This window comes from Leuresthes tenuis, unplaced genomic scaffold (assembly GCF_036924035.1).
Source record: "Leuresthes tenuis unplaced genomic scaffold, fLeuTen1.0.hap1 SCAF_10, whole genome shotgun sequence".
NCBI classification, from domain to species: domain Eukaryota; kingdom Metazoa; phylum Chordata; class Actinopteri; order Atheriniformes; family Atherinopsidae; genus Leuresthes; species Leuresthes tenuis.
Window position 1 is genome coordinate 3,113,603 of NW_027325364.1, and position 26,526 is coordinate 3,140,128.

Below are 26,526 nucleotides of genomic sequence, written 5' to 3' on the forward strand. Positions count from 1 at the left end.
AATGTGCTGGTGGAGCTGTGATCTTTACCTCCCTCCCTCCTGAGAAGTCAGCAGGGAAAGTGATTAGCCCGGCCTCGTTCTCCTCCTCCTCATCCTTCCCACCATTTTCCCCCAAAAGCAGCTTGAATTGACGGTTTTGGCCTTCTTATACCATTTCACAGCATATGTGGGTAAACCTGCCAAACAGACCAAGTAAAGCCTTTCTGACTGAGTGTTTCTGCAGGTTTATCATCAGAGTCTGAGGGTTAAAACTTAAAACCGGTCCAGTACAAGACGGTATTACCCTGTATCAATGTAGCAATTTAGGATCATTAATACCAGGACAGAGAATTAGCTTCCAGCCATGTTGGGAATTACAGATAAAAGAAAATAAATCAATAAAAAAAATAACAAAATCTCATCTCTTCCTGTCCACGAGTTACACAGTCAGTTTCAGAGCCTCCATGTGGGACATTACAGTCAGTAAACTTGTGTTGCTGTGAAGAAAGTGTGAGCTGTTCCCATTTTTGTTGCCTCAATTGCAGCATCCTCAGCAAAAATCAACCTGTAAACCTGCGTGTTGCGTTCCTGCTGATGCCGAGCCCAGCTGGAGCTAATTAAAACCTGCTTTTACTGCAGTCATTTGACTGAAATACAGATGAAGCATTTTCACATTGTACTTAAAAGCGTGTTATTTACTAATGCCTTTTTTACACTAAAAGTTTAGCACGTGAGAACTTTGTTTAAATGCTTCTGAACCAGTTAAAACGTTGATTAACGGTCCACAGTCTCTGGGATTCTCTTTTGCGCCCCTTTTAACATCACAAACAGTCAGGAAAAAGAGGTTTGTCTGTCATAGAATGCAACATGGAGGCACAGCAGTTCCCATTTTCATGCAACAGCCAAGCCATGGAGCAGAAACTGTCCTCAGTTAGCAGAGGCGGATCAGCGCCCTATCAGTGTGTGCTGACCAATAAATTACAGAATTATCTGACTGATAACAGCCTGAATGATAAGAGTAGTGTTCCACAGTGTGGGTTCTCCCACTTAACATAGACACACAGCATTGGGACTTACTCCATTAATGGTTTAGAGATGTTCCAGCTTCAAACCGCCATTTTGTCTCCATTTTGACGGCAACTTTGAGTACGATGGACGTCCTTACCGGAGTGAAAGAGCTGTGCTGCAGAGGCTGTCGTCTAAGCCCCGTTCACTCCGTTATATGGATCTCCAGTTATCTAAATATCTTCCGAAGGACGCTGACTTTCACCAAACTGTTCTCGGTGAGCAGATGAACGTATTTCATGCCAGAAATAAGGTTTAAAAATACCGGAGTTCCCCTTTAAGCACCACTTTAAGAAGCTAATGCAGCATTTCTTGAGTTAAAATAAGATTTTATCGTTCATTCACTCCGGTAAGAACGTCCATCTTACTCAAAGTCGTCGTTCACATCGTCAAAATCTGATAAATATCCTGCCATGTTGCACAAAACTATCAGCAGCAAACTCTGTGTGAAGTTAGCCGACTGTCACAGAGCACGGAGTGAATAAACTGTGCTGCAGGGGGGCGTGTGGATGAAGTGGTCCCAGTAGAGTGCCTGTGTAGAAATCCCTCCGTTAGCTCTCCTATAGCTACAAGTAGCCACATAACAGCAGCTATGAGCTAACAGAGCTATAGCACACGTTCATTCATTCATTCTTCTTAAAGTATTGGTGAAATAAAGACAGATAATGCCTTATTTAGAGGCTCTAAGCCCCGTTCTCTCCGTTATATGGATCTCCAGTTATCTAAATATCTTCCGAAGGACGCCGACTTTCACCAAACTGTTCTCAGTGAGCAGATGAACGTATTTCATGCCAGAAATAAGGTCCAGGTTTAAAAATACCAGAGTTCCCCTTTAATATCAAATGAATGTCGAGTTTTTTTCTCGTAGCAGGTAGAAAGAGCCACAAATTATATATACAACTGGACTGAGATTCAGATACTTTCTTTCTACAATATAATCCATCCATATGAAAAGGAAGAATAAAGAGAATAGAATTAACCCACAAAAATCCAACATCAACAACCTGCCGAAAACAACACATCACAGCACTTCTATCACCAAAAAGACTGGAGTTCAGAGTTTGTTTGACACAGATTAATCTGATTACCATGTGGCCGTTGTTTAGTTTTCAGTCTGGAAGTGTGAGCAGAACCGCTGCAGAAATGAGACGTAAACACACTTTCACACCGGGGTGTGACAACTGTGAGATGTTGTTGACCCTCGTCTGTCCCCTCTCGTTCAGTTAAGGTCCCTTAACATTAAGGTCACAACCTGGCGGTTTTATTGGCGCTTTAAAGTCATCAGTGTTTTGGGATTGGATGACAGCCCACTAATGAAGTCAGTAATTAGTCCTGTTTATCAGTTTATTGGGTGCTCTGGCTGTGGGAACAGCTTTGACATATTAAGTAAAATATACATTGTTAGCAAAGAAGTGGCTGCATCTTATGTGGAGTAAAAGATATTTTTCACGGTTTGTTGTCAGCGATGGCGGGAAAATACAGATAATGAATCAGAATTTAGAAAAGTTAAGACTTATTTGAATATGTGCTGCTGTCTGTAACCTCAATTACATTTTTGTCATTGAATTTTAGAGTTTAGCCTCTCTGTTTAGGTGTTTACCAACTTCAGAAGTCTGCTAAGTCGTCTAAACGGAGCAAAACCAGCCACATTTTTCTCATTTTTCTCATCTTTTGCGATTATCTTATTGATATGTTCATTCCCTTTTTGACAACCCAATTCCTGCACTCTCCATAATCGTTCCTAAAGCTGAAAGCAAAACTGGGGGCAAATTAATTCACAACTTAAGCTGTCATGTCGATATATTGTGCCGTATTTGTTGTCCGTTGCACAGTGGAGTGACAGGCTGCCCCGGACCTCCAGTAAAGAGGAAATCTTTGGTCTTTGGTCTTTTTTGTCGGTTATCCCATTATCTGTGTGACCCAACCCTTTAAAACTCTTTGAATGAGTGAAAGGTCCTGACTCTGCACTGAGCTCTAGCATAGATGTCAACCTTTGCCATTCAACCCACACATCGATACTCCCCCACTGTAGAGGGAGGAAGCACAAATGCATGTATGTGGAAAGAGAAACTGCAACGATATTGAAAGAAAATGCTGGAAAAAGACACATTTCACGTGCATATTGCAGTGCAAAGATTAGCAGTTTGTCACACACGAGTTTCAAAGGACCATAGGAACCTTGTTCTGGATGAGCTGTCAACAAAGAAGAGGAAAACAACTGTATAAAAGCCTCCCACCCCCACTCCCTCACCAACATACTCCCCTCCTCACCCACAGAGTCCTTTCTCCCACTGACCAGTGTTCAGGATTGCCCCCTCACCCCTGTGACCCCCCCACCATTGGACCCTTTCACTCTGCGACAATGGCTGCCGGGGGCCGTGTTATTTGAGGCACTAAAGAGCCGTCCCACCCGCCCGCCCCCAGGACAATGCTTTCCCCCTGAGAGCTTTCTTCTCCTCACCTCCCTAATGACAGGTTTCATCCTCTTTGGCCTGACCCCCAGGAGGGGCTGTGGCTACAGCTCGGCCCACTGCCTTTCTGCATGCCGGTCCACTCCGCCAACAGACCCACCTCCCACTCACTAATACACGTACACACACTTTCACTCTCCCACAGCCACTTTAATAGGTATCGGCACCTGTTGAGTGCAAACTTTGCTCCATTCCATGGGTTAATATCCTACTTTTGACGGCATCGTTGGATTTATTCAGTTACTTCGAATTCAAACTAAACAGAGAATTATGATTATAGGATATAGGAAGTGTTTTGCAGATGTTTGATCTCATCCTCCACCTGGGTTTCAGAAATGATAAATTCTATCCGTTTGTTCCCTCTCCTTTCGCACTGCACATTCCTTTCAGCATAAAACATGCAGCTGAAATAAACTAGAATTGTCAAGACAATGCACCAATCGAGGTTTTTCAAGCGACAGGTATTGTGTTTTTCTTTTTGTGACCAGTTTTTCCACACAGCAGCCTCTCCTCAATCAACCTCACCTCATACAAATGTTATTGCAGCTGACAGATAGAAAGCACTTCATCAGCTTAACTTGATTTCAGGTTGATTTGGTGCCCAGCAAATGACCAAAAGTTCATGATGACACATGACACAAAAAGTCCTGCAAACTTTAAAGTCAGGCTCAGAAAAACACCAAAATCTAGCAGGACATTCTTCTGTGGCAGCTGTATTATCGTGATTTAAAAGAAACCTTTGGGTCATCACTTATAAATGGTCTCTCACAGGCTCGTGGAGGTTACTGGTCATTCATTATCTAAGCCTGAAGCCGTCCCACACCTTTTCTCTCAGGGGAACTCATTCTCTCTGCAGTTACGTTATGTCTGTCTCTGTGTTAATGATGCAACACCTTCAAAGAAACCAGCACATGCCGAATGGTTGAGCAATTAGACCAAGATGAGAACATGCCTGGCTTTAAAGTTTGTCACTTACACACAGTTGAATTATAGATTAAACACGAGGGTAAACTTCCTTCCCTTTCTTCCCAATCCCAGCATATACTTCCGAATTCTTCCTGGTCCCATTTCAATCCTGGGTAAATATTTCCTTTGCTGTGAATCAAGGAGATTCTGAGCTTAACCCAGATGTCAAAGTTTTAATATTTAAATTGAATTCAAACAGAGCAAACAACCACACACTATGAAATCATGCTAAAATCCCAGAGTAAAACCACTTTAAGAGGTTTCCACAGATTATTTCTGTGCCAGGCAGTACACTTGCAAAGCTGTTCAAAGACAACATTAAGCCACCGATCGAGGCTCCTGGTTCCATGTGAAACAGGCCCAAAACAGACATTTTTCTATCTGTGCTGAAGGACAAATGTTATATTTGTGTACTTTCCCAAGAGGGTCCAACACCACTTCAGATATATTTAGATATCAGAGGTTGACAACTCAAACGCACCAAAAAAAGAAAAAGAAAAACTGATTGAGTTGTTCAGTTAGTTCGGCTGTTCGGTGGATTTCTACATCACACTCCCAGCTTCCAGCTTCCTTATCTTTACCTCCAGCCTGCTTCACTTTTAAATCATGCTGCATTCACTGTACTTCAAAAGTGGGAAGTCAGGACCTTTGCTCCAACTTTGATATTAGCAAGAAATTTTTATATTTGTATTACTGAAAACTCTTATTTCCCCATTAGCAGCTCTGGAATTACTAACATAAACTCCTTATTTTGGTGAAAAGCAAACCATATCATCAATGTTAGCCTCGAGGAATGGACCAACAGTAAAGCCGATATGTTATGGTGTGTTTATGACATTCTTTAATCAAATATCAACTCGCCGGCTGCCCATAAATACAGGGATTTACCAACCAAGGTCCGTGCATGAGACGTGGCAAAGTTATGCACAAAAGAAGAATCGGTACTAAATTTTCATGCCAAACTGCAGATAATGGAAATGTAAGTATGTGAGAATAAAACTGGCCATCAAGAATTTCTTCTACTATGCGATTTGTCATATGATAATAACAAATATCTAAGGTTGATAAGATTAATAAGAGGCAGATCAGGCTTTGTAAGGGCCATGCCTCGCCCTAAAGCAGGTCAGCGTGAAAGATCTGCAAACTCAGGGTTAGAAAAGAAGCTGTTGTACTGATTTTCTGTGGTTTTATTGACCCAAGCATGCAAGAGACGTTTCAAAAAGACATTAAAGATCATATCATATGCACACATTTATTTTTCTCTGTGTACTTGGACACGGAATCGCAGAAATCCAAGCATCATGGGTAAAAACTGCCACGCTGACATGTTTTAAAACCTGAGTTTATGTGTTCTTTCTGTTCTGAAGACAGAAATAAAACTGAAAAGTATTTGCTTTGTGATCTCTGACATTTTGCATAATTTCACTCGATAAAGAGACGCAGAGAAAGGGGAAGAAGTTCTCTTTACTGCCACCGATTATGCTAATAATAACGCATGTTTGTACCAACCCACATAACATTGTTCATCTTTACTCTTTTAAATGCTACTTTTAAATCAAGGCTCAAAACTTTCTTCATTTGTCAGGCCTTTGAAATGTGTTGATGGTTAGAGTTACAGATACTCTTGAGTGTCTATTATCTCCTTTTTACTTGTCTTATTTTTTCTTACCAAAGCATTTTATTAATTCTATCTTGCACTACTTCTGGTTCCAGCTGTTACAGAAGGTTTTATTGTCTTGCTTTGTTTTACGTGTCTTTGCACGCTTTTATCTTTTAATCCTTTTATTCTGTTATTTATCTTCCTGCTATGTAAAGCACATTGAGTTGCACTTGTGTATGAAATACAAATAAAATTGCCTTGCCTTTTTGCTCCGGCATAAAAAGCACATTAAAACTGGGCTATGCAAAGCATTAATGGGGCTAAACCAAAGGAAATTACAGTGTGTATTAGCATTTTTGTGATATTATAATATCTCAGGATGAAAAGTAGAATTAGTGCTCAGCTGAAACCATCAAACCAGCAACAAAATGAATATTATTGGCTTTAAAGCTTGCATTATCTTAACAATTTGAGTCTGTGGAGACTTTGGACAGATAATAGTTACCATTTAACAGAAGACCTGAGTGAGTGGCGGTGGGAGGGTCACTGCTGGGCGCTGATGTGGATAGAGGGCGAGAACAGCCGCCCCTGTCCAGCACTGACATGCAGGCGACAGGGTGTGACAGGATAAGCCATCAGACTGTAGTAGGCATCTTTCACTTTCCCTCATAAAGACTGCACACACACACTCAGAACAAAACACACATCAAAGTTTCAGAGCCCACTTTAAATAGGCTTTCTATCAATAATTAAAATATGAACTAACTGACAGTCAGCAATGTATCATCAGTGGGCTGTGATGATGTTTGAAGTGCTGATAAAAGTTATTCATACCAACAATTTCACCAAAATCTGTTTCTTTTAGAAGGAAAATAGTCACGGTTCATCCAAATAAGTCCAGGGTCGCTTCACAACCTGACAGTCGCTCTTATTATTGCTCTTCAGAGAGCATCTCCTATCCCAGCACTTACCTTGTACTCACCTACCCCCTCTATCTCTGACCTTTATCTTTCTGCACTTCCTTCTATGCCTGCACCCTATCTCTACTCTGTCCCCTCTGACAGAGTCGGACTCCTGGGTTCCTTCTATGTAGCTTATTGTTAGCTTTTTATAGCTTGTTATATCTTCATTTGTAAGTCGCTTTGGATAAAAGCGTCTGCTGAATACAGAAACAGAAACTCTATGCTTGACAGAGTAGTTCATAACACATTGTTCTGCAGTTATTTCAGTTTTACTCTGACTTTAAGGTCAATATTGAGAATCCTGGCACCCAAAAGAAAATCCTCGGTGCAAGTAGGACCCGAAAATTAGCCAAAATTCTACAAGAAAAGGTCACATTTTGTCTAAAAATGGATTTGTCAACCAACATTTCACAATGATGTGGTTGATGATGCGCCTTTGTGACAACATCTGCACTTAAATAAACCAAATAACTGCTAAAACGTGAATAATAAAGTCTTTCTGCACTTCCTTCTATGCCTGCACCCTATTTCTACTCTGTCCCCTCTGACAGAGTCGGACTCCTGGGTTCCTTCTATGTAGTTTACTGTTAGCTTCTTATATAGCTGTTATATCTTCATTTGTAAGTCGCTTTGGATAAAAGAGCCTGGTTTACATTCACTAACGAAGCAAATGTGAATCAGAACTGCTTCCACTGAGTGGTTTGAAGCATCTAAACTAGGCTGCGTAATCTCACCAGAGGAGGAGGGATCGTGCACGATGATAGTCGCTGTTCTAACCACAAATAATCCTCCTGTGGACATCCATCATCTCTGGAAATATCTGGGATGTCATATCTGGGATGATGCTGTTCAGTCACATGAGGTTATTATGAGTTGTTTCCCTTCCACCGAATGTGCATAAAGTTTTCAAAGTTTTCTTTGAAACTCGCTAAAATCATGCATAAACTGTTTGTTTGTGCATTTGTGGAAACTCTTCCAAATACAAATAATTGGGTATTTGTAGGGAACGCCGACACTAAATGAACTGACAGTCGTCTGAAATCTTTATTTCAGATTACATGAAGATCCTTTAAATCCCCTTTCAGGGGGGCATGTTTCCTCTTACCTTCAGTTCTGCAGATCTTTCCACGACGACAGCGAATGCAACATCAGCTTTAATAACAGCCAGTTTTTTAAAGAGGATAAAACTATGGAAAACAAAGTCAACAACTGAACACTGAGGTACTACATTTACTTTTCAGTGGACATACACCCCCAAAAAAGCCAGTTTTTTTTAAACTGCTGAGCCCCATTGGATGAATTTGTGCACATAGATACATTTCTACCTCAACACATTCACTTTGATTGACCATCTGTACACAAATTTTGGCAAAATTCAAAATTCAAGCCCCCTTTGGGTTAATTTTACGTCACATTTGACTCAACAGATCCCCGTTTTTATCACTTAACTGGTCTCTCCTGCACTGTTACATCTTAATCATATATTTTCACACGCCGCATGTGGCTGGCACCACCGCCATATGCATACTAACATCTTTACTCCACTCCAGTACAACCTCAAACACTCATACACCTCACTGGTTGTCCAGAGCTCCTCCCTGGGGGGTCACAGTCAGAAAGGGGGTAGGGATTTCACGCTTGACCTTCCCCTCACAGCTTTGTGCACCCTTTCACTCCCGCCTTGAATCTCTTGACCTACTTGGTCATCCCGGAGCAAGTCACTTATAACACCTCCGTATCACCCAACAGCAACCTCACCGCCGCATCTGCAGGGCCCTTTAGTGGCGAATTCTGCAAAATGCGTTGCTCTCGTGCTCCAGGCATTTAGTTTGTTTTTTAATCCAAATGCAAAGTGAGGAGGGCAGCAAAGCTCCCATCACCTTACACATGAAGATGCGGCGACTTTCTCTGAAAAGCCAAATATTCCTGGCAGCAAATGGTCATCCGTGTGTGGTGGAAAGAAGCAAAGAGTCTGTTGTTTTAGAATATTTACAGTAACTCAGCAGAAAGTGTCACAGTTCAGTCATCATGTGCTATGCTGTTACAACTCCATCGATCACATTGTAGGCTCTCTTTGTGCCGAGCTCTGGGGATTCCCTTTCTCTTCCTCATGATTTCTCACCAGCCCACACCCCTCTACACCCCCAGAGAAGCGTCAGTTGCACTCCATCCAGCATCCACGGCCCCCGTTTCTCCCCCTGGCAGCACCACTTAAGGCCCCCTGTCTCACGCTGCAGTCCCAGCGATAGCCGAGAACCATTTTCTACTCAGATGAGCGCAAACAAAGACATGCATGTGCAGGGGATAAAATGAAGGGAGAAGGGCTCTTGGTATGTTTGGTAAATAGCGAGAAAGCTAACGGGAGATGCCACTCAAGAGAAGAGGAAGAGGGGAAGGGGAAATGGATGAGAGGGAACTCGAGAAGGGGACGAACGCTGAGGGACTCGGAAGGAAATTGCCAGGCTTCCATGTCACAATCCACAGATGGGGAGATTACACACCTGGCAGATAACAAACAAATATGTATGCATAGACACGCAGATGGAGCTGCATATGCTGCTTTATGCAGCACACATGCTTTCCCCTTTGCATGCTTATCCTCATCCATTAAACTATTGCTTCTGCCACTATAAACATACAACAGAGGAAGCATGGCCAGTCCTCTGAGCTCCTCAGCGCTCCTCTAAGCTGTGCCCTGTTACATGGATATGAGGGTCAAACCCAAAGATGACAAAGTCCTCATATCAAAGCGCACACACTCCCAGTTGACCCAGTGCTTCCCCCTGACCTTGTTGTTTTATTTGAGCCCAAATAACTCTTCTAATTAAAGCTTCTTCCTATTATTTTCCCTCCTCTCTTCTGTAAAAGGCCTGGGTTTCAAAGTGCTAATAAAATAAACTGGAGGGGGCCCCATTTCTTTATTTGTATGTGTGTGAAGAGCGTGTGGGAGAAGAGGGCAGCGAATAGAAGGGGGGGGCTGGAAGGACAGAGGTTTTAGGTTCAGAGGGGGGTAAAAGAAACAGAGGTCAGTGCAAACAAAGAAGTGCGAGACCCTGAGGTCAAGCTGCCTGGTGTCCAGAGACACCGGGCTGGCGTTGTTGCGGGCAAATGGCCCCGCTTGTATAATCGCCGGGTATGTTTTGTCCACGAGAGTAGGATAGAATATATCACAGTGCTGCTGACAGAAGAACAATAGATCACGTTCTGTGGAAGTCCGAGCGCAGCCCTCATGGATCCTTTGAGTTGGCAAGTACATCTGGAAGAGGTGAGATTAACCCTGCGACTCGCATATGGCTGACCTTTATTACTCGAGCGGCAGCCTTGAATATATGACTTGTAAGTAAATGTAGGATTCAGAGGAAGCATAGCTGAATCATCCTCTTAGACGTAAATGGGACGCAATCAATAAAAAGCGCTGCGTGTTGTCGGGAGATTCCCAGGAACCGTGTGTTTTCATTTGGATTGAAAATAAAAAGTCATCCGTGAAGCTGTTTTCATGCGGCTGTCAGTATCCGTCTGAGGTTATTCTGCTGCTCAGATGATGGAGGAACTCTGAGGCTTCCTGTAAAATACATTCACTTCACACTGCGATTGGCCAGCTGGACATAGGTGAGAAAGGAAAGGAGGTCTTATTTAATTTGCTCACAGAAGTGCAAAACAACAATCCCTTTAGTTAACTCTCCCTCTGCTTCTATGATGGTGGGCATGTCGAACTGAGGGTTATGAGCGTGGCTTCCTTTGTGGGTCTGCTGAAAGGTGCTGAACACCGGCTGTCACTCAAACCCCCTAAAATATTCTAAACACTGGTGTTTGAATAACTTACTACTCTCTTGACTAAAACATCAGCATTGCGCAACCCCCAGGGGGAGAAGAGATAACAATAAAATGGTGAAATGATAATAGCTTCAGGCTGTGCACATGATATAAACATGATCATATTGGGTGTAGGGTACTCCAGGGGGTTAAGTGAACGTAATCCTCCTTAAGATAGAGTGCAATAGAATGAGGCAAAATCATGTGTTATGGTTCAGCCGTGAGTAATTGGGAACCCCGGAGAGGTTAGGGGAAGGTTTTGGGGAATTACACAGAGAGAGAGCCCACAAAGTGCTGCTAAGCTAAATGAAAATGTTTAAAATGTTGAATGAAAGCTGTCAGAAAGAGGCCAAAACAAGTTTATGAGGAGAGAGCCACTCAAGGCAAAGGGTAACTAGCCAAAGTTTCCAAACATAGCCGCAGGTTGCACAGAAAACTATGTGATTGACAGCGAGTGATGAAGGGTTGAGGGGGGGGTGCAACAGGAATGACGAACAGGTTCAAAGCTGGCAGGAGTGGGAAGATCACAGAGGTTGAGGAGCAAAAAGGTTGAGGAGAGTTGAGAGAGGATAATGTGGAAGCCTAGAAAGAAGGTCTTGAAAGAGTCCTATCTGTGACCCATCTGTCTTGACATGTAAACTCCGCTGGTTAGAGCCCCTGAGGGGAGGGGGGGGCTGCATGCATGTCAGTAACTGAGTGTGTAGGGCTTAGGGCTTAGGGCTAAGGCCTTGGCCTGTGCACTCTGGCCCGAAAACCTGCCAAACCAGCCCCGTGTCTCAACACTCCCAGAAAAATCTCAAAAGACTTACTGGTGTGATCATGTGATTAACTGAGCTGCTCAGGGGGAAAAAAAAAACCTAATGGAAAGACTGTCACACATCGGTGGAGATACAGATGTTACTTTCTTGGGCAAGTCACTGTTCAGCTCATCTGTCAGCTGATTTATCTCAAACTTTGTTGGGACATCTTGTGTGTTTTCGGTCATTTGAGAAAAAACTGTGGCTAACTGTGGCTCTGCAGGGAGAGCTGCTCACCACATGTGTGTTGTTCATGTGTTTGACATGTAAAACAATTCATGTTTGAGATATTATTGATGAGCTGACCCCACAACTACCACACATGCAACACAGTATTGATCCAGCCCTCGTGTCTTTGTGTTTTGCATCCAAGCAGCCAGACTTTCCTGTGATCTTTTAAAATGGCTTTTAAACAGTAGTTCTTAAGGCTTCATAGCTTTTCTCTGGACATTGGCTGCTTTTTCTCCCATTTTCAGTCCAGTCCTTGTATTTCACCACTTTCAGGGGAACAGGGTTTTAGGTTGAGCCACTTAACTGATCTATGAATCATTTAAGCATGAAAAGGCTCCTAACTCAAGGGATGAACCAGTGTTGTGTCGACACAGAACAGACAACTTAGCAAAGAAGCCATTTTAAACTGGATCTTTAGGCACTTTGTCACAAAGACACATCATTTGTTCCCATTTCTTTAGTTGCATCTATGAAAAACAGCAAAGAAAACACAGTTTGACAGACAGAAAATAGGATTTCTGCAGCAACAAGGTGATTCCCAAAGAGCTATTAGCTGAAAACTTGGCATATCTCAGCATGGTGTGCAGTGTGTCCTTAAAACATTTGAGGAAACTGGACAAGTGGAGGACAAAAGAAGAAGTGTCAGGCCTAAAAAACTATCTACAGCAGATGAACAGGATCTGAAAGTGATGTCCTTAAGAAAGAGGAAAAAATCCAGCTGTGACCTGACAGGACCTGAGAGATGCATCTGGACCTTCAGCTGATCCATCTACTGTTGGCCCAAGCCTCATCAGAAATGGTCTCCATGGAAGGGTGGCTGTCAAGAAGCTGTTCTTAAGGAAGGGAAACAGGGAGAAAAGGCTGAGCTGTGCCAAATGACACAAGAAGTGGACTGAAAATCAGTGGCAACAGGTCTTATGGAGGGATGAATCCTCCCCAGAGCCCGGACCTCAACATTATTGAAGCAGTGTGGGATCATCTGACAGAGAACGGAACAAAAGGCAGCCCACATCCAAAGAAGAGCTTTGGGATGTCCTTCAAGAAGCCTGGAGAACTATTCCTGAAGACTCCTTAAAGAAATGACAGAAAGCTCGTCTCAGAGGGTTCAGGCTGTGTTGGAGAATAAAGGAGCTCAGAGCAGATATTCACTTTAAAAGCTCAAATTGTACAAACTTTGTCAGCCTCATCAACTGTATTTCCATTTATGTGTGCACACTTTGATGAATTGCTGCACCTATTTCTTATTTTCCTGACAATATATAAAGAAATGAGAACTAAATCTGCTAATTTTCGGCTGAAAAACTACAACCAGCTCCCCATAGCTCCTGTGACACTTTGACACTTTGAGTGTTCTTGCTGAAAGCAGCTCTGCTGAATAAATACTGTCGGACGATGACAAAGTGAACCGAAACTACTGATACTATCTTCCAATCTTCCTGCAGATCACATATAGATTTTGACACAATCTTGCGGCTTAATTTGGCCAATGTGACCGCTGTGGCTCTGTTCCCGGTGCATCGGATTCAGCCTCCTGAGTTGTTTGCCTTCACTTGCATGTACAGCACACCTGGGAGATTTACCATAATGAATACCTGATGTGCTGAAGCAGTTAATTCCGCCTATAAAATAACTGCCTTCCTCCTTCCTGTGGGCCACGGCTGTTGTTTATCAAACGAGGTAATGTCCTGTCATGTGACCCCACCCCCCTTCCTCCTTCCCAGAAACCCACCTGTGTGGACTTTTCTCTTAATCCCCCTCTACCCCCTCCCTAATCTTTTTTTTTTTTAACTCTGTGCTTTGAATACTTAGACTACTGAGTGTAACTAATTCTCCCACACAAGGATATTGTCTTTTTTTTCTATCTATGCTTTTGTCCTTCCCTTTCAAGGCTGCTATTCACTGATTTCATTAGTCGGCTGTGTGGTGTGAGGGAGAGTTGGTCAGGGGTGTGTAGGGGGAAGCTTTCCAATTAAAGGCCTTAATAGCCTATTACCATCACCTAAGGTTCAACTCTGTTTTTTTATAGCATGAAACCAGCTAAAGATTAATCGGCAGAGCCGTGTGGGAACCATTCGGTAATTATTCGGTTGTAATTAGTTCTTATGAAGTTCAGCTGCTTCTAAAGAGGTTTTTCTAAGATAGTGTTCAGTAAACTGTTCTAATTAACAAAAAACGGACCAAACCGTACCTTTTTGTCAGTTTTCCTGATGGCAAACTGTTGCTTTCATGCTTGGACGTCAGATTTGGCATCAGCTGGGGTAAATGTAATGATTTTTGTTTTTAAGCAGGGTTTAAATTAAATGTGTTTAACAGGCTGCTCTCCACACACACATGCTGCACAGATCCTGCAGCTGCCCAGGGGGCCACAAGACGACGCCAGTCCCCTGGGACGGCCAAACCACCCCTGCTCAGACACCCATTTGTCCTGCCCACCCCACCCGTCCCTGCCGATGGATGACCCTGCAACCAGCAGAGGTCAGCTGCGCAGAAGGAGCCCCCTGCACTTCGGCCCTCAGTCCGGAGCCACAGCGTAAATCAGTGGCTGCTCATCGCGGGAAACCCGCCCTGCCCGGGGTCCCAGCCCAGCCTGGCACCATCTGTCCCGGGACTCTGACGCAGAAGCAGCTCTGCCAAGGTGGGTTCCCACTGACCTGCAGCACCCCTCCAGACCTCACTGGCCAGACCTGGGACCGGAGACAGATCCATCACTGCTGCAGAGGAGGCATGGTGGACGGCAGTTTAGCACGGTTCCTACGTGAGAATGACCTTATACGGAGAGAAAAGTAAAATTAGCAAATGCTTCCTGTGAAGCTTAAGACTAGATGGAAACATCATTACTGAATCCCAGCAGCCTCTCTTCTGATTTTGTACATGATCTTTTAATTGGAGAACAAAAACTTCCTCTCAAATAAGCAAGTGAGACTTCCTCAATGTGAAATTATTAAGTCGAGGAACTGAAATCTACTGTTTCATTCACACAAACAGGTTCAATTAAACTCATCAGTCATTAGTGTTGGAATAAGTCCATCCTACTAAACAAATTCAGCTAAACTTTAAACATGTTGGAGGCAGATCGATCTGGCTCTACATGTTTATAACTGCAGCTCTGCTCCCATTTCGCCTGACTGGTGATTACATATCCTGATGTTTAAATGGTGTTTTGGTTCCTTTCTATGAAACCTTCATGCAGAGAGCGTGTTTTACTGAGCTGGACACGCCTGCAGTTTCATATTCACTGGCTGAATAAAGTTATCCTGCTAATAAAAGTAGCAGAATATCTTAATCAAGCTTGTGAAATAGTTCAAAAACCTTAGTTGACATACAGTAAGTGAGTCTGAAGCAAGTAAAGGAAAAAAGGATGATTGCAAAGGGGCTCATGCTGCATCCTGAGTCTAACGACTCCAGTGAGCCGACTAAATCCTTCAGAGCGATGAAGTTTTGACCGTCTGTGGTTCATAAACTTTATCGCAGATACTTCTCTGTGAAGTAAGAATCACTCCAGAAGGAGTTATTTGGTTTATTTTGTTGCTAAATTAAAGCAATTTGATCAATCTGTGACTACACTGATAGAAATAATGAAGGAAATGCACAAAAAGAGCCGCTCAGTGAGAGCACTTGTGGTTCCACCTCTGTCCAAAACCTGTCACGATCTATTAAGATCACCTGATGGAACCTGTTATTTTGCCATATAACTGCCACAGCTGAATGGATTATGCACTTCCTTACATGTAAGACAGCCCAACCTGCTAAGTGCGAGTCTCTGCACTCCACCTTGTGATCCTTGATGACTTTTCCCCTTTGCATCATAACAGCACCTGGAATTGTGACACATAAATCTCCCTGACAGAGACAGTCTGCAGGTCCGGAGGCAGTCGGCCCAGCTTGCTGCCTTCTCCCGCAGCCGTGGGATTGCTTCTTGGCCCCTATAGACCTGGCTCTAATGAGTGGCAGGGGTCATAAAGTGGTTGTGTTACTGTTTTCCTTTTTCTAAACCAGTGACACCAGTTGTTCACCCTCCTCACCGCAGCCTTTTGTGAGGCCTGACAAGCTGTCAATTCCAGGCGGAGGATGATTGTAGAAGGCGACACGCATTACCTTGAGCTGACACCACATTCCACCGAAGGCCTGCCTTTATGCGCTAACAATAACTTAGAGTCGCTTTGCAGCAAAGCATTAAAAGTTTGCTTTGGCTCGGCGATGTGTTCAGAGTCGCCACATTCTTGTTTTGTTTTAAATCTTGTCAAAACTGCAGCAAAAGATCTAAATTATGAATGCAAACTGGGGGAAAGGCCTGCTGGAGATTTAGACTCCCACCAATTTCCGAAGCGTACTTGTTGCCTTATACTTCTAGAAGGCTTCAGGGGTGATTTTTGGCCGTCATCGGGGTTAAAGTTAGGACAAGAAGACCTTCACAGTGACACACAGGAGACGAAAATAAACGCCCACCCACATACAGAACAGAGTGTGTCATTCTGAAAACAAGCACAAACTCCAGAACATTTTGTACTTTTGTCTAAAGCCGTGTTCATTCAATCATTGTGAAACTCTGATAAGAACTATGAAAAACACGTCATTAATTAACGAGAACGGCACAGAGGACGTATTTCACTGTCTGAATAAGCATTAAAACACAGACTCGCTTGTTCTTTTTTTTTTAATTTCCACTTTTTTGTGCTGTGCTTTAACATTTAACAATGGATTTATAATCATTTGAAAAACTAAATTAGGTGGTTTCAGCCTCTCAGTGTAGGTTTATCCTGCATTTTGTATATATACACACAAAAATATGTACACATATATATATATATATATATATGTATATATATAAAACCAACTGGATTATTGATGTTTGCCTTTTAAGGAAAAAGTTAAACCTTTTAAATGAATCCACCCAGCTGAGGTTGTCATAGAACTTGTGCACATACTGCCATCCTGTGTTAAACCAGCAGAACTGACACGACTTTCCCTAAAAGCTGCATCAGTTACACAAGAAAAAACTTTAATCCAGCTTGGAGAGCCGATACTTTTGAAATATCGTGCTTCAAACAAGAAAACACTCTGTTTAAATCATAAAACGTGTTGATTATTAACATATGTGCTCGAACTCAGGCTATATTAAATCCAGAAATTAATTAGATTAAGACATTTTAAACCTCCATAAGTTTAAAGTTAAAGGGAAAATGTTGCTGCTTTGGCGTTTTTTAGAAAATAAAATAAAAATACACATCAGATACTTTCACACAAATACACAAAAATACTTTTGCTTGTGTTTTATTTCAGCAGGAACTTTTTAAAAAGTAATGATTATATGTGAATTATGCAGGCTGAATGTCACCGGTGGAGTTAATAAACCGTAAACAGGTTTCTGACACGGAAATACGACTTCATTCATTCATTCTTGGTGAAATAAAGACAGATAATGCCTTATTTAGAGGCTGCATCCTCTAAGCCCCGTTCACTCCGTTATATGGATCTCCAGTTATCTAAATATCTTCTGAAGGACGCCGACTTTCACCAAACTGTTCTCTGTGAGTAGATGAAGGTATTTAAGGTTTAAAAATACCGGAGTTCCCCTTTAAATGATATTGTTCAAACTTTCAACCTTTAAATCTCATAAAAATAAATTAAAAAATGGTGTTTATTTACATTCAGTAACAGAAATGCAGAAAAAAAAGTCTACAGGGGGCTTTACTGACAGAAATATCAGCATTTTTCCACCGATTTGAGAACAGATTCATGATTTATACTAAAGTAAAGCCATGGAAATACAGTGTATCGTTTCCATCCAGTTACTGTACTGAAACCCACACATTTAGTCACGATTTCCTTTAGCAGAACCATACGGACTCACTTTTTTATCTTCAAACCAGAATTCTTGAATAGTACTTCTGAGTAAGATTAAACTCTGAACCAACACTTCACTCTCGTCCAGCTTTCAGTTTCTCCTCCACCGTGTGATCACCCCTGGATCCCCCCATGCAGGGTGGGCTCTTTGCCAGGTTGGGGTTGCTCCCCCACTGCTCAGGAGTCTTTGCCTGGATAGCCAGGGCGTGAACACAGGTGCTCAACTCCTCCTTCAAAGCGTCATTAACCAGTCGGTGGCGCTGAATCAAAGGCAGACCCTCAAACTGGGAGCTGACGACCAGGACACGGAAATGGGATTCAGATCCGGGGGGAACTGCGTGCATGTGGCTTTCATTGTGGACTTCTAAGTGGCTGGGCCCGAGTGTGTTGGTGAGTTTGGTTCTGATAGCCCTTTCAACGGGCCGGCTGGGGTCTGGGTCCATATGTGGCCTGAAGTGGGCCAGAGGCCGGGATAAGATAAGGCGGGTGGAGATGGGCCGAGCACAGCGGAGGACACTGGGAAGCATCAGAGACTGCGGGATGTGACGACCTGGGAGAGCAACAGGGGCACAAACACAGGGGATGCATCATCAGAGCCAGCAAAGAACATTTTGTTCTCCACTTCGGTGCAAAAGCAGCTCGCTGTTTTCTAACGTTAAAGTAAAACTTGTCTGTTAGTTCTGGTGAAATCCAGAGCACGTTTTCTTGCATTGGCAAGTGATCTTTCAAAGGAAACTAAAGGTTTTCATGTTGATGTCAGCAACAATCACACAGGGGAGAGAGGAAGGACTGATACACAAGCAGAAAGGAGATGAAACCCTTTCTATTTTCCAACTAAATCCAGTAAAAAGTTGAATAATGACACATTGGAGTGACTGTAACTTTAGATTTTAGTATCACTTTACACCAAAGAAGCTTGATGATAAGCGTTTTATAATATCAGTTAACCGTTGTTTTTTTTAATCTGAAGACTTTCAAACATACATTTTTGCATCCTTATCGGTCAACTTTGTTTCATGCTTTAAAACAGATGCATTTACACAGACCGTTTTAATCGGATTAATTAGAATAAAGATGCCTCCATGAGATCAAACAGTTCTCAGAGTTCAAGAGTTTGAATCGTACTTGTCTTCTTCATTTACATTAATATGATTTAATGAAAAATAGTAGGAAAACAACCTACTTTGTGTTATATTTACAGCAGACTTGTGATCATACAACTGTGCACAATAATGTCACCAAACGTTTCCGGTTAGTAGTTTATAGCAAAGCTGCTGGACTGAATTTCAGTAACCTAGGCAGGTGTCCAGGATAAAGATCCCACTGTTCACAACTGCCACGATGAGGACAGTTTCTGAACTTCTTGTTGTTGTAACTGCGAAGCCACTGAATTCAATACTTTGAGATAATGAATTTACAAAAAAAAAAAAAACTTTTATCTGCCCTACTTTAGCCAGCTAATAAATTGGTCTCAGGTGAGCGCAGAGACTCTAATGAAAGCGAGTCGTGTTGCTGTCCGATAACACGTCTGACACACAGTGAAGTATATGTAATGCACATTTAGGAATAACCGAAAGGCTCCAGCTAAATTTCAGATAATTCCCAGCTCGTTTGCTAGCGTTAGCTGTTAGCTAGCTTTCATAACAAACACAAAGCACGCAACATGTAGTGACTTTAAAACATCGACAGTAAATCTTTACACGGAAAAGCTTAAATATCCAGCTAACTGTAACAGTAAATACAAAAAATATTTTTAACAGGACGTTAAATTGACTGAATTCAATAACTCACCTTGCAAGAAGAGTCCGTAGTCACTGACTGCTTCTTCTTCTGCTGCTTCTTCTTCTTCTTGACCTTTACATGTTTGCCAAATTACAATACCGCCACCAAGTGGTGAGGAGTGTAAACTAAAGACAACAGTCGTTGCCAGGGTTACTATTATTACTACTAAATAATACTAAAACTAAACCCTACTGATACTGGTGCTAAATAATAGTAATAATAATAATACAAATAGCAATAATAATTGTACATAAAATGGATTTTCTGGTGCTATTTTGGTGCAGTTACAATATTTTAATGCTATAAAATTAGGATAAACGTAAACAGTAATTTGGAATAAATGTACTCTCATGCAACACTGAACATATGTAACATTTTGGACATATGTACTGATGTACACATTATCTTATCAGAGTGGGCTGCTGCAGAACCAGAGGCAACAGAGCAGCTTCGGAGCATCTTCTAGCCTTCATTCAAGGTGTTAATTTAGTCACCTATGAACAAAATTAGCTGTATTTCCAAATTAAACAGACTAACACCACTCCAGGTTAAGTCAGGTCACCCTAAAACCCTACAACAGCCTTTTTGTTGCTGTGTTTGTCCCATAACATTCAACGTTTAACTGGAATATTGATTAATTTGCATAAATTTCTGAAGATATTTTCAATTTTTCGCGAGCATCTGTACTAAATGTAAAACTTGTCATTACCAGTGTGTTTACTTGTTGTGCACTTATGATGAAATTATAATATGGATCCCATCCTGTCTTGATCCCATTTCTTTATATAAATATATATTATATTTATTTTGTGTGAGCAGCATCGATGGATCCCATCCGAATCCTTTTGAACAGCCTCGAACTGATCAATGATAATCAAATTATCTTCATTTTGTTTGCCCTCCTCCTTTATTTTCCTGCTTAAATGTTCCAGACTTCTGTCCCACCTCAGATAACAGTGATGTCAAACAATTACAACAACAAAAACTGACTTTTCATCAATCTTTTTCCACACGTTTATTCTTCATGGTTCTTTGTTATCCATTGTGATTCCAAAGGGTCACAGCAAAGTGTGAACCCCATCAAAAATCCACAACGGGAAAATATAAGAAAAAAATCTCACACACCTTTAAACAGAACATTTAGGTCTAACTATGGTTCATAACTGGTATTTAACATTGATGTTTTTACTTATATCTCATTCTCATTTACAAAATACACAAAATCAAAGACAACACACAGCAAAGTTCATTTACACTTCTTTTTTTTTTCTGATTTTTTCCTTATATTTATGATTCCACAGTTTCTATACTTACAGTCAACTACAGCTTCTACAGCACAGAACAGTGACAAAGGTGATAATTCTTTGTTACATTTAATCAATGGTGACGCAGAAGCCTCCAGACCTACGGTGGTTTTAGAGTTACACACGAATGTTAGCTGTTCAGTCATTATTAAGCCAACACTCAGCATTTAATGTGCTTCATTTCCCAAATAGCTTCGTAAGAGACAAAATATCCAAACACTTATTGCTTTGTTAACTTTTTGCTCTCACAATTGACTGTTGCTCAGACAATGAGTTAATCATACAAAAGACCCTGTAACATAAGCTAAGACATGTATCTATGAGAGACACATTTGACCTGGACAGAGCGAGAGCCGAGACTCCTTTTAACAGCTTTCCATGCCGAACAAATGCAATTTTATGTTGACATCGTGCTTATTTTCATGGCTGATAAAGAAAAACAGACACAATATAGAGCAGCTAATGCTTAGATATTCATCAGTTTTCTCAGTATTTGAACAGTTAATGTACTTTAACGTAGCGTTAATGTGCTTTTAAAAAGGGATCTTTTCAATTTAGCTCTCTGACGTTTGGCCTCTGAAGCCTTTTTATGTTGTAGTTTGACAACAAGAGCACTTGAACCCTGGAGTTGTGGAGAGAAAATCAAGGTGTTGAGCACAACCAACGGCAGCAACCGACTTTAATATCGTGTCGTATCGTAAGGTTTGAAAGCTTATCAGTTACATTATAGTTAATCTTATTTACATATGTTCATATCTGTAACAGATGGAGTAATGTGTAAACTCTAAAGTTGTGTAAATATTTGGCAATAATCAATGAGAGGTACGCATGGCACGCTTGTAGATAACGGGTCAGATGCTGGGTTTAAATTCCTGTGAGATAAAGCAAGAAGGTGAAATGCAAAGGGTCCCTTTCCTGGTGCAGGGCTGTTTAAATCTCAGATGTTCACAATTGCACTCACAGAATTGTCATTTTGTAGATTTTGGTTGTTGTGCTCTTGCTACACGCCGACCTTGTTCTTCATCACTTAGCAAGGCTGCGTGAGAATGTGTCTTGAAGAGCTCAAGGCTTGCAGAATTGTGCTTAGTGCAACGGTTTATTCAAATCTCTTGAATCTACGTATGGCTGCTATCCTACTAAATGGCAGTTTGGACAAAAACATTTTTTGTTGCTCTGGCGTGATTGTTTTTTCTCTTTTTCCATGCAATTGTGAACAAATCAGTCTTCAGCAACACTCTGTGTGGAATATATAACAATCAGCCCTTGGCAGTGAGTTCTCCGTGGTGTATTTCATGTCATATCTGGCAACTTTTGCATCATAAAGCACCACTAAACAAGGTCTCACTGCGCGTCAAATTCATACCATCATTAGTACAATAAGCTTCTCTTAAATGCAGTTAATCTTGGCTGTTCAACCTGTTTCCAGCCCTAAAGACACGCAGACCCTAAATCAGAAAAAAAACAAATAAATAGAACACATTTCCAACAGATCTTATATATCGAGCTCTAATCTTTCACACTTTGCTGTTTTGAGAGCATGTCCAAAGACTGAAAGATGGATATCCAACATCTACTTGTAGGTCAAATAGGATTTGTGGACCAATAAATAAAAATAAAGTGTTGATATTGCACGAAGAAGCACAATTTCACACAAAAGTGAAGCCTTTTTCCGTCACTCTTTCATTTCCTTCTGCAAACAAAACGTTTTAAATCTGCGACCCTCTTGTGCCGTGCGCTCTAAGAACCGTGCGTTTAGGTCTACCAGAGTTCAGAAGTATCACCAGCTGCAGAACGAGCGCCGTTCTGTCTTCTGTGGGTGAAGAATGTCAAAATATAACAGCAGTTCCATTAAGAGTAATAGATGAGCAGACTGGTTAAGTCCCAAACGCCGTTTACGTGTTGTACTCTCAGATTTCAAGTTACATACGGTACATACTCTGTGACATGCATAACATCCTTCAAAACATATAAGACACAAACATACTGTAAGTCTTTTAGGAGAAGAAAAAGGCATTTCTCACAAAAGGGGTGAACAGTGTGACTGGAATGATGACTGAGAGTGAGATTCTGAACATTTTCATCACAAAATGTTCGGGCCATTCACGCCACAAATGGTTGTGCTTCACATGGACACACATGACAACCGCCACCGCTTTCTGATGGCGTCGTGGCTGTTCAGGTGTGATACAAAACCGATGTAATAAAGGGAGCGAGGGGCTTGTTGAATCTCCAAATCACAGCGATAACAGAAGCAAACCCGGAATGTTCTATAACCTACAAAATGGCAGTTAGTCTGTACACCAACACAAGATCTCAGGAGACAGAAAACAAATGAGGACGGCCAAGACGTTTTTTTTTTTTGGTTTTACCCCAAAAAGTCAAAAATGCTCCAAATCAAGGCGGAAATTGTTGCATTTTTGAGTCTATGTCCAACGACAGCAAAGCCCTCAAGACTTTAAAGTTGAGTTGAGTTTGCTCAGAAGAATGGAGGTGAAGACAGAAAACTCTGCAACAATGGCTAGTGTTAATTTCTATGAGTCTATTTGTATGGCTAACTATCAAGAGCCCCCATCCAGCTGACCTCCGACCCCATATGTGTTAACTCTGAAGAGGACAAAATCTGATGATTTGCATACGTTTTGTGTGTTTTTTTTCCCATCTGCTCCAATTCTGTGAAACCATTTATAATCAATCTGATATTATGACGATGGAGCAGTTTCTTTTCCAAACAGATGTGCTGTTTGTCAGAATTTACTCCATCATCGTGGGTGTGTCTGTGGGGGTTTAGAGGGCAGGATGTGGAGGGCTCTTGAGCTGTTCGTTCACAGTGTGGCAAAAACTCTTCTGCCTCCTGGAAGGCTGTCGGCTCCACACTATTGCAGCACCTGGCCCCGCGTCTCTGGTAGTTTAAGGGCCAGAAAGCTGCCTGCCGCCAGCGCCCCCGAGGCAAACAGGATGGGCACCGCCTTGGTTATACCTACGAACGAAGTGAAGATGCTTATGCCCAGCACGGCCGCTAATTTACAGAGAGCATTGAGGAAACCAAATGCCGTGGTTCTGAGAAAAGAAGATAAGACACACAAAGTCAGTTCTCTATCTGTTGTTTGGTCATTTTAAAGGAGGAATTAAAAATGGCAGCACCATCAGAACCTCAGCAGAAACTAATTATGTGAAGAGGCTGCAGAGACTCACAGTAACCACAAGGTGGAGCTATATTTCCTAAAATCAAACGCATGCAAGCTGACCTCTGAAAACCTTCTTTCAGATTCTGTGAGTCAAGATTACAATTCTATTAAAACTGGATCTTTTCAAAGACATTCAGCAGCATAAATGCTCCAAAAATCCCCCCCCCCCCCCACAATGTCAGCCATCCGTGTGAGCCAACCAATCATCACGGGGAAACTCTCATGACATCATTTAACACTTGATTCAGCATGGCTGATGCTGTCTTGGTGGTGTCAAAATAATTTCAGAGCTTGCCTGAATAACCTACCTTTTGTCGGAGGGGTAGAGCTCAACGGTCAGCACATCCAGAGAGTTCCAGGAGGCGATGCTAATTCCCCCAAACAGGCAGAGCAGAGCAATCATGGCTGACTCGCTGTTGCCAAAAGACAGGAAGAAACAGCTGATGCAAGAGATCACACTGGAGCCGGCTGTGGATAAAGAGGGAAAACAGAGGGACTCATGAACAATCAGGGTCATTACTGTAGATAGTACCTGCCATCTTGTTATCAATCAGGCTTTTCCAAGTGAATCTAAGTAAATATAATACTGGAAACATCTGGTTCAGAGGCAAACCTTTAAAGTATTGTACTGTGCAACTCTTGAGCCATCCCTCATTTCTTTAAATATTACCCAGAAAAGAGGAAATTTACTGAAACATATGCAAACAGCAGAGTTTGTACAGTTCTAATGAGCTTGAAAGTTAATTATTGGTATGATATGCCAAGTTTTCAGCTAATAGCTCTTTGGGAATCACCTTGTTGCTGCAGAAATCCTATTTTCTGTCTGTCAAACTGTGTTTTCTTTGCTGTTTTTCATAGATGCAGCTAAAGAAATGGGAACAAATGATGTGTCTTTGTGACAAAGTGCCTAAAGATCCAATTTAAAACGGCTTCTTTGCTAAGTTGTCTGTTATGTGTCGACACAACACTGGTTCATCCCTCATCCGGCTCCTTGGAAATGAAATAAAAGGAAATCAGGGGTGGCTCAAGATTTTTTGAAGAGGACTGTATGTTTCAAACTCTTTTCTTTGACCACTTCTCTCTTAATCATGTAGTCATTCACACTGAGTCTGTAAAGAGAGCATCCCTGGCTTTTGCTTCTTAAAATCTCCCACTTTATTAATCCTGCGCTTAGAGATAAAATTAATCAATATCTTCCAATAAGTTTGTAAGCTAGAAGGAATATTTTAAACGTGAAATATGTCCAGGTTGTTTTTACTCTACCTAGCATCCTCAACCTTCCGATCTTGTCCATGAGCAGAGCAGACACGATGTTGCCAGGCAACACTGCCAAGGTACCCAGGAAGCTGACGAAGTAGACCATGTAGGCATTATTTTCATCACCTACGTCACTCAGCAGGCAGCCTTCCTTGTTGTGCAGGAAAGTGCTGTTGACAAGCTTACAGTTGATCAACCTGTACTTGAAAAGATCTGCCAGAAGGGAGAAGGATGGAGAGGAGAAGAAAAGGAGTTGGGAACAAGGGACAGATCAGTAGATAAACTGTAAAACTGCACCACCAACGAGTTGTTGGCTCGTTTTACAGCAATACCTTTTACAATTTACATTTGTGAAAATAACCACCAACATCCAAAGCTGTAGTTGGGGCTTTACTCCTTCTGAGAGAGTCAGAACTGTATTAACAATTAGACCAGAGTGATTAAGGTTATCAGGAAGAGGGAAAAGAGCAGTTTGTGTCATAACCCAATTAGTTTAATGTGTGGAAGAGTTTCCGTAGGATCCTGGTGAAAACTGCTGCAGGGATTCCCAAAACTTCACTAAAGCAAAATCAATACACCTTACTCCTGCCTTTCCTGCAGCAACTGCTCTGCCAATAGATACAACAGCTGTTTGAGTCACAGTGTACACAACTACAGTCTCTGTCCGGACTCTGGATCGCATCATGTAATTTCATTATTTACCCAGGCTCTCTGCTTTGAGGGAGTTGCTGATTTATACAGACAGAGAGAGAGCAAAGGGAAGGGAATCAGAGATGCAATCCTCACAGTTTTGCTCTTGTTTCTTTTGCAGAGCTGAACGGTTTTGACTGTCCAGACTAGCGGATGAGGTGCCATCACAGTCCAGGATAACTTTCAGTCTGAAGCTTGGATTCTGTCTGGGCTGGCGACTCATGTTCATGTTGGGTTTGACATAAAAGTAAGGGCATCTTGGCAGGAGGAGGATGTTTAGCAGAGACTGGCTTCTGTCAAGCTTTAACAGACAAATTAACAGCTGGAGCAACAGGAAAAGAAGTAAAACAATTTCACACGAACATCCTCGTTTTCTTATACTCTATTTCGCCTTTTTCAATATGTATAGGGTCCAAAAAGGAGGAGTCTACTGTACTTGAGGGCTCCAACATGATTTATGGGGACCCATGTTTAAATGGACTGTTGAGGGTCAAAACTTGTCTTTATGGCCAGAGTTCGAAAATAGGTTATTAAGGCATTCAGGTGTGATGGTTGGGGGTGAGGTAGGAGGCTAGAGAAT

The 26,526-nt window shown here is 41.9% G+C and overlaps 2 protein-coding genes across 2 annotated transcripts in view; both read right to left on the reverse strand.

The window, feature by feature from the left end:
* Positions 1-17,147: 17,147 nt before the first annotated feature.
* bola1 (bolA family member 1) lies at positions 17,148-19,573 on the reverse strand. The gene is made up of 2 exons (XM_072393219.1): positions 19,520-19,573; positions 17,148-18,278 (listed from the first exon to the last, which is right to left on the reverse strand). The coding sequence occupies exon 2, from the start codon at positions 18,253-18,255 to the stop codon at positions 17,803-17,805; it is 453 nt and encodes a 150-aa protein (XP_072249320.1). The 5' UTR covers positions 18,256-18,278; positions 19,520-19,573; the 3' UTR covers positions 17,148-17,802.
* Positions 19,574-23,412: 3,839 nt separating this feature from the next.
* Positions 23,413-26,526, reverse strand: part of sv2a (synaptic vesicle glycoprotein 2A) — a 49,158-nt gene continuing 46,044 nt past the window's right edge. Inside the window, exons 12-14 of the mRNA XM_072393574.1 lie at positions 25,263-25,469; positions 24,308-24,467; positions 23,413-23,871 (exon numbers count right to left, since the gene is read on the reverse strand). Coding sequence (XP_072249675.1) covers positions 23,688-23,871; positions 24,308-24,467; positions 25,263-25,469 — 551 coding nt within the window. The 3' untranslated portion in view covers positions 23,413-23,687. The remainder of the gene's footprint in view (positions 23,872-24,307; positions 24,468-25,262; positions 25,470-26,526) is intronic.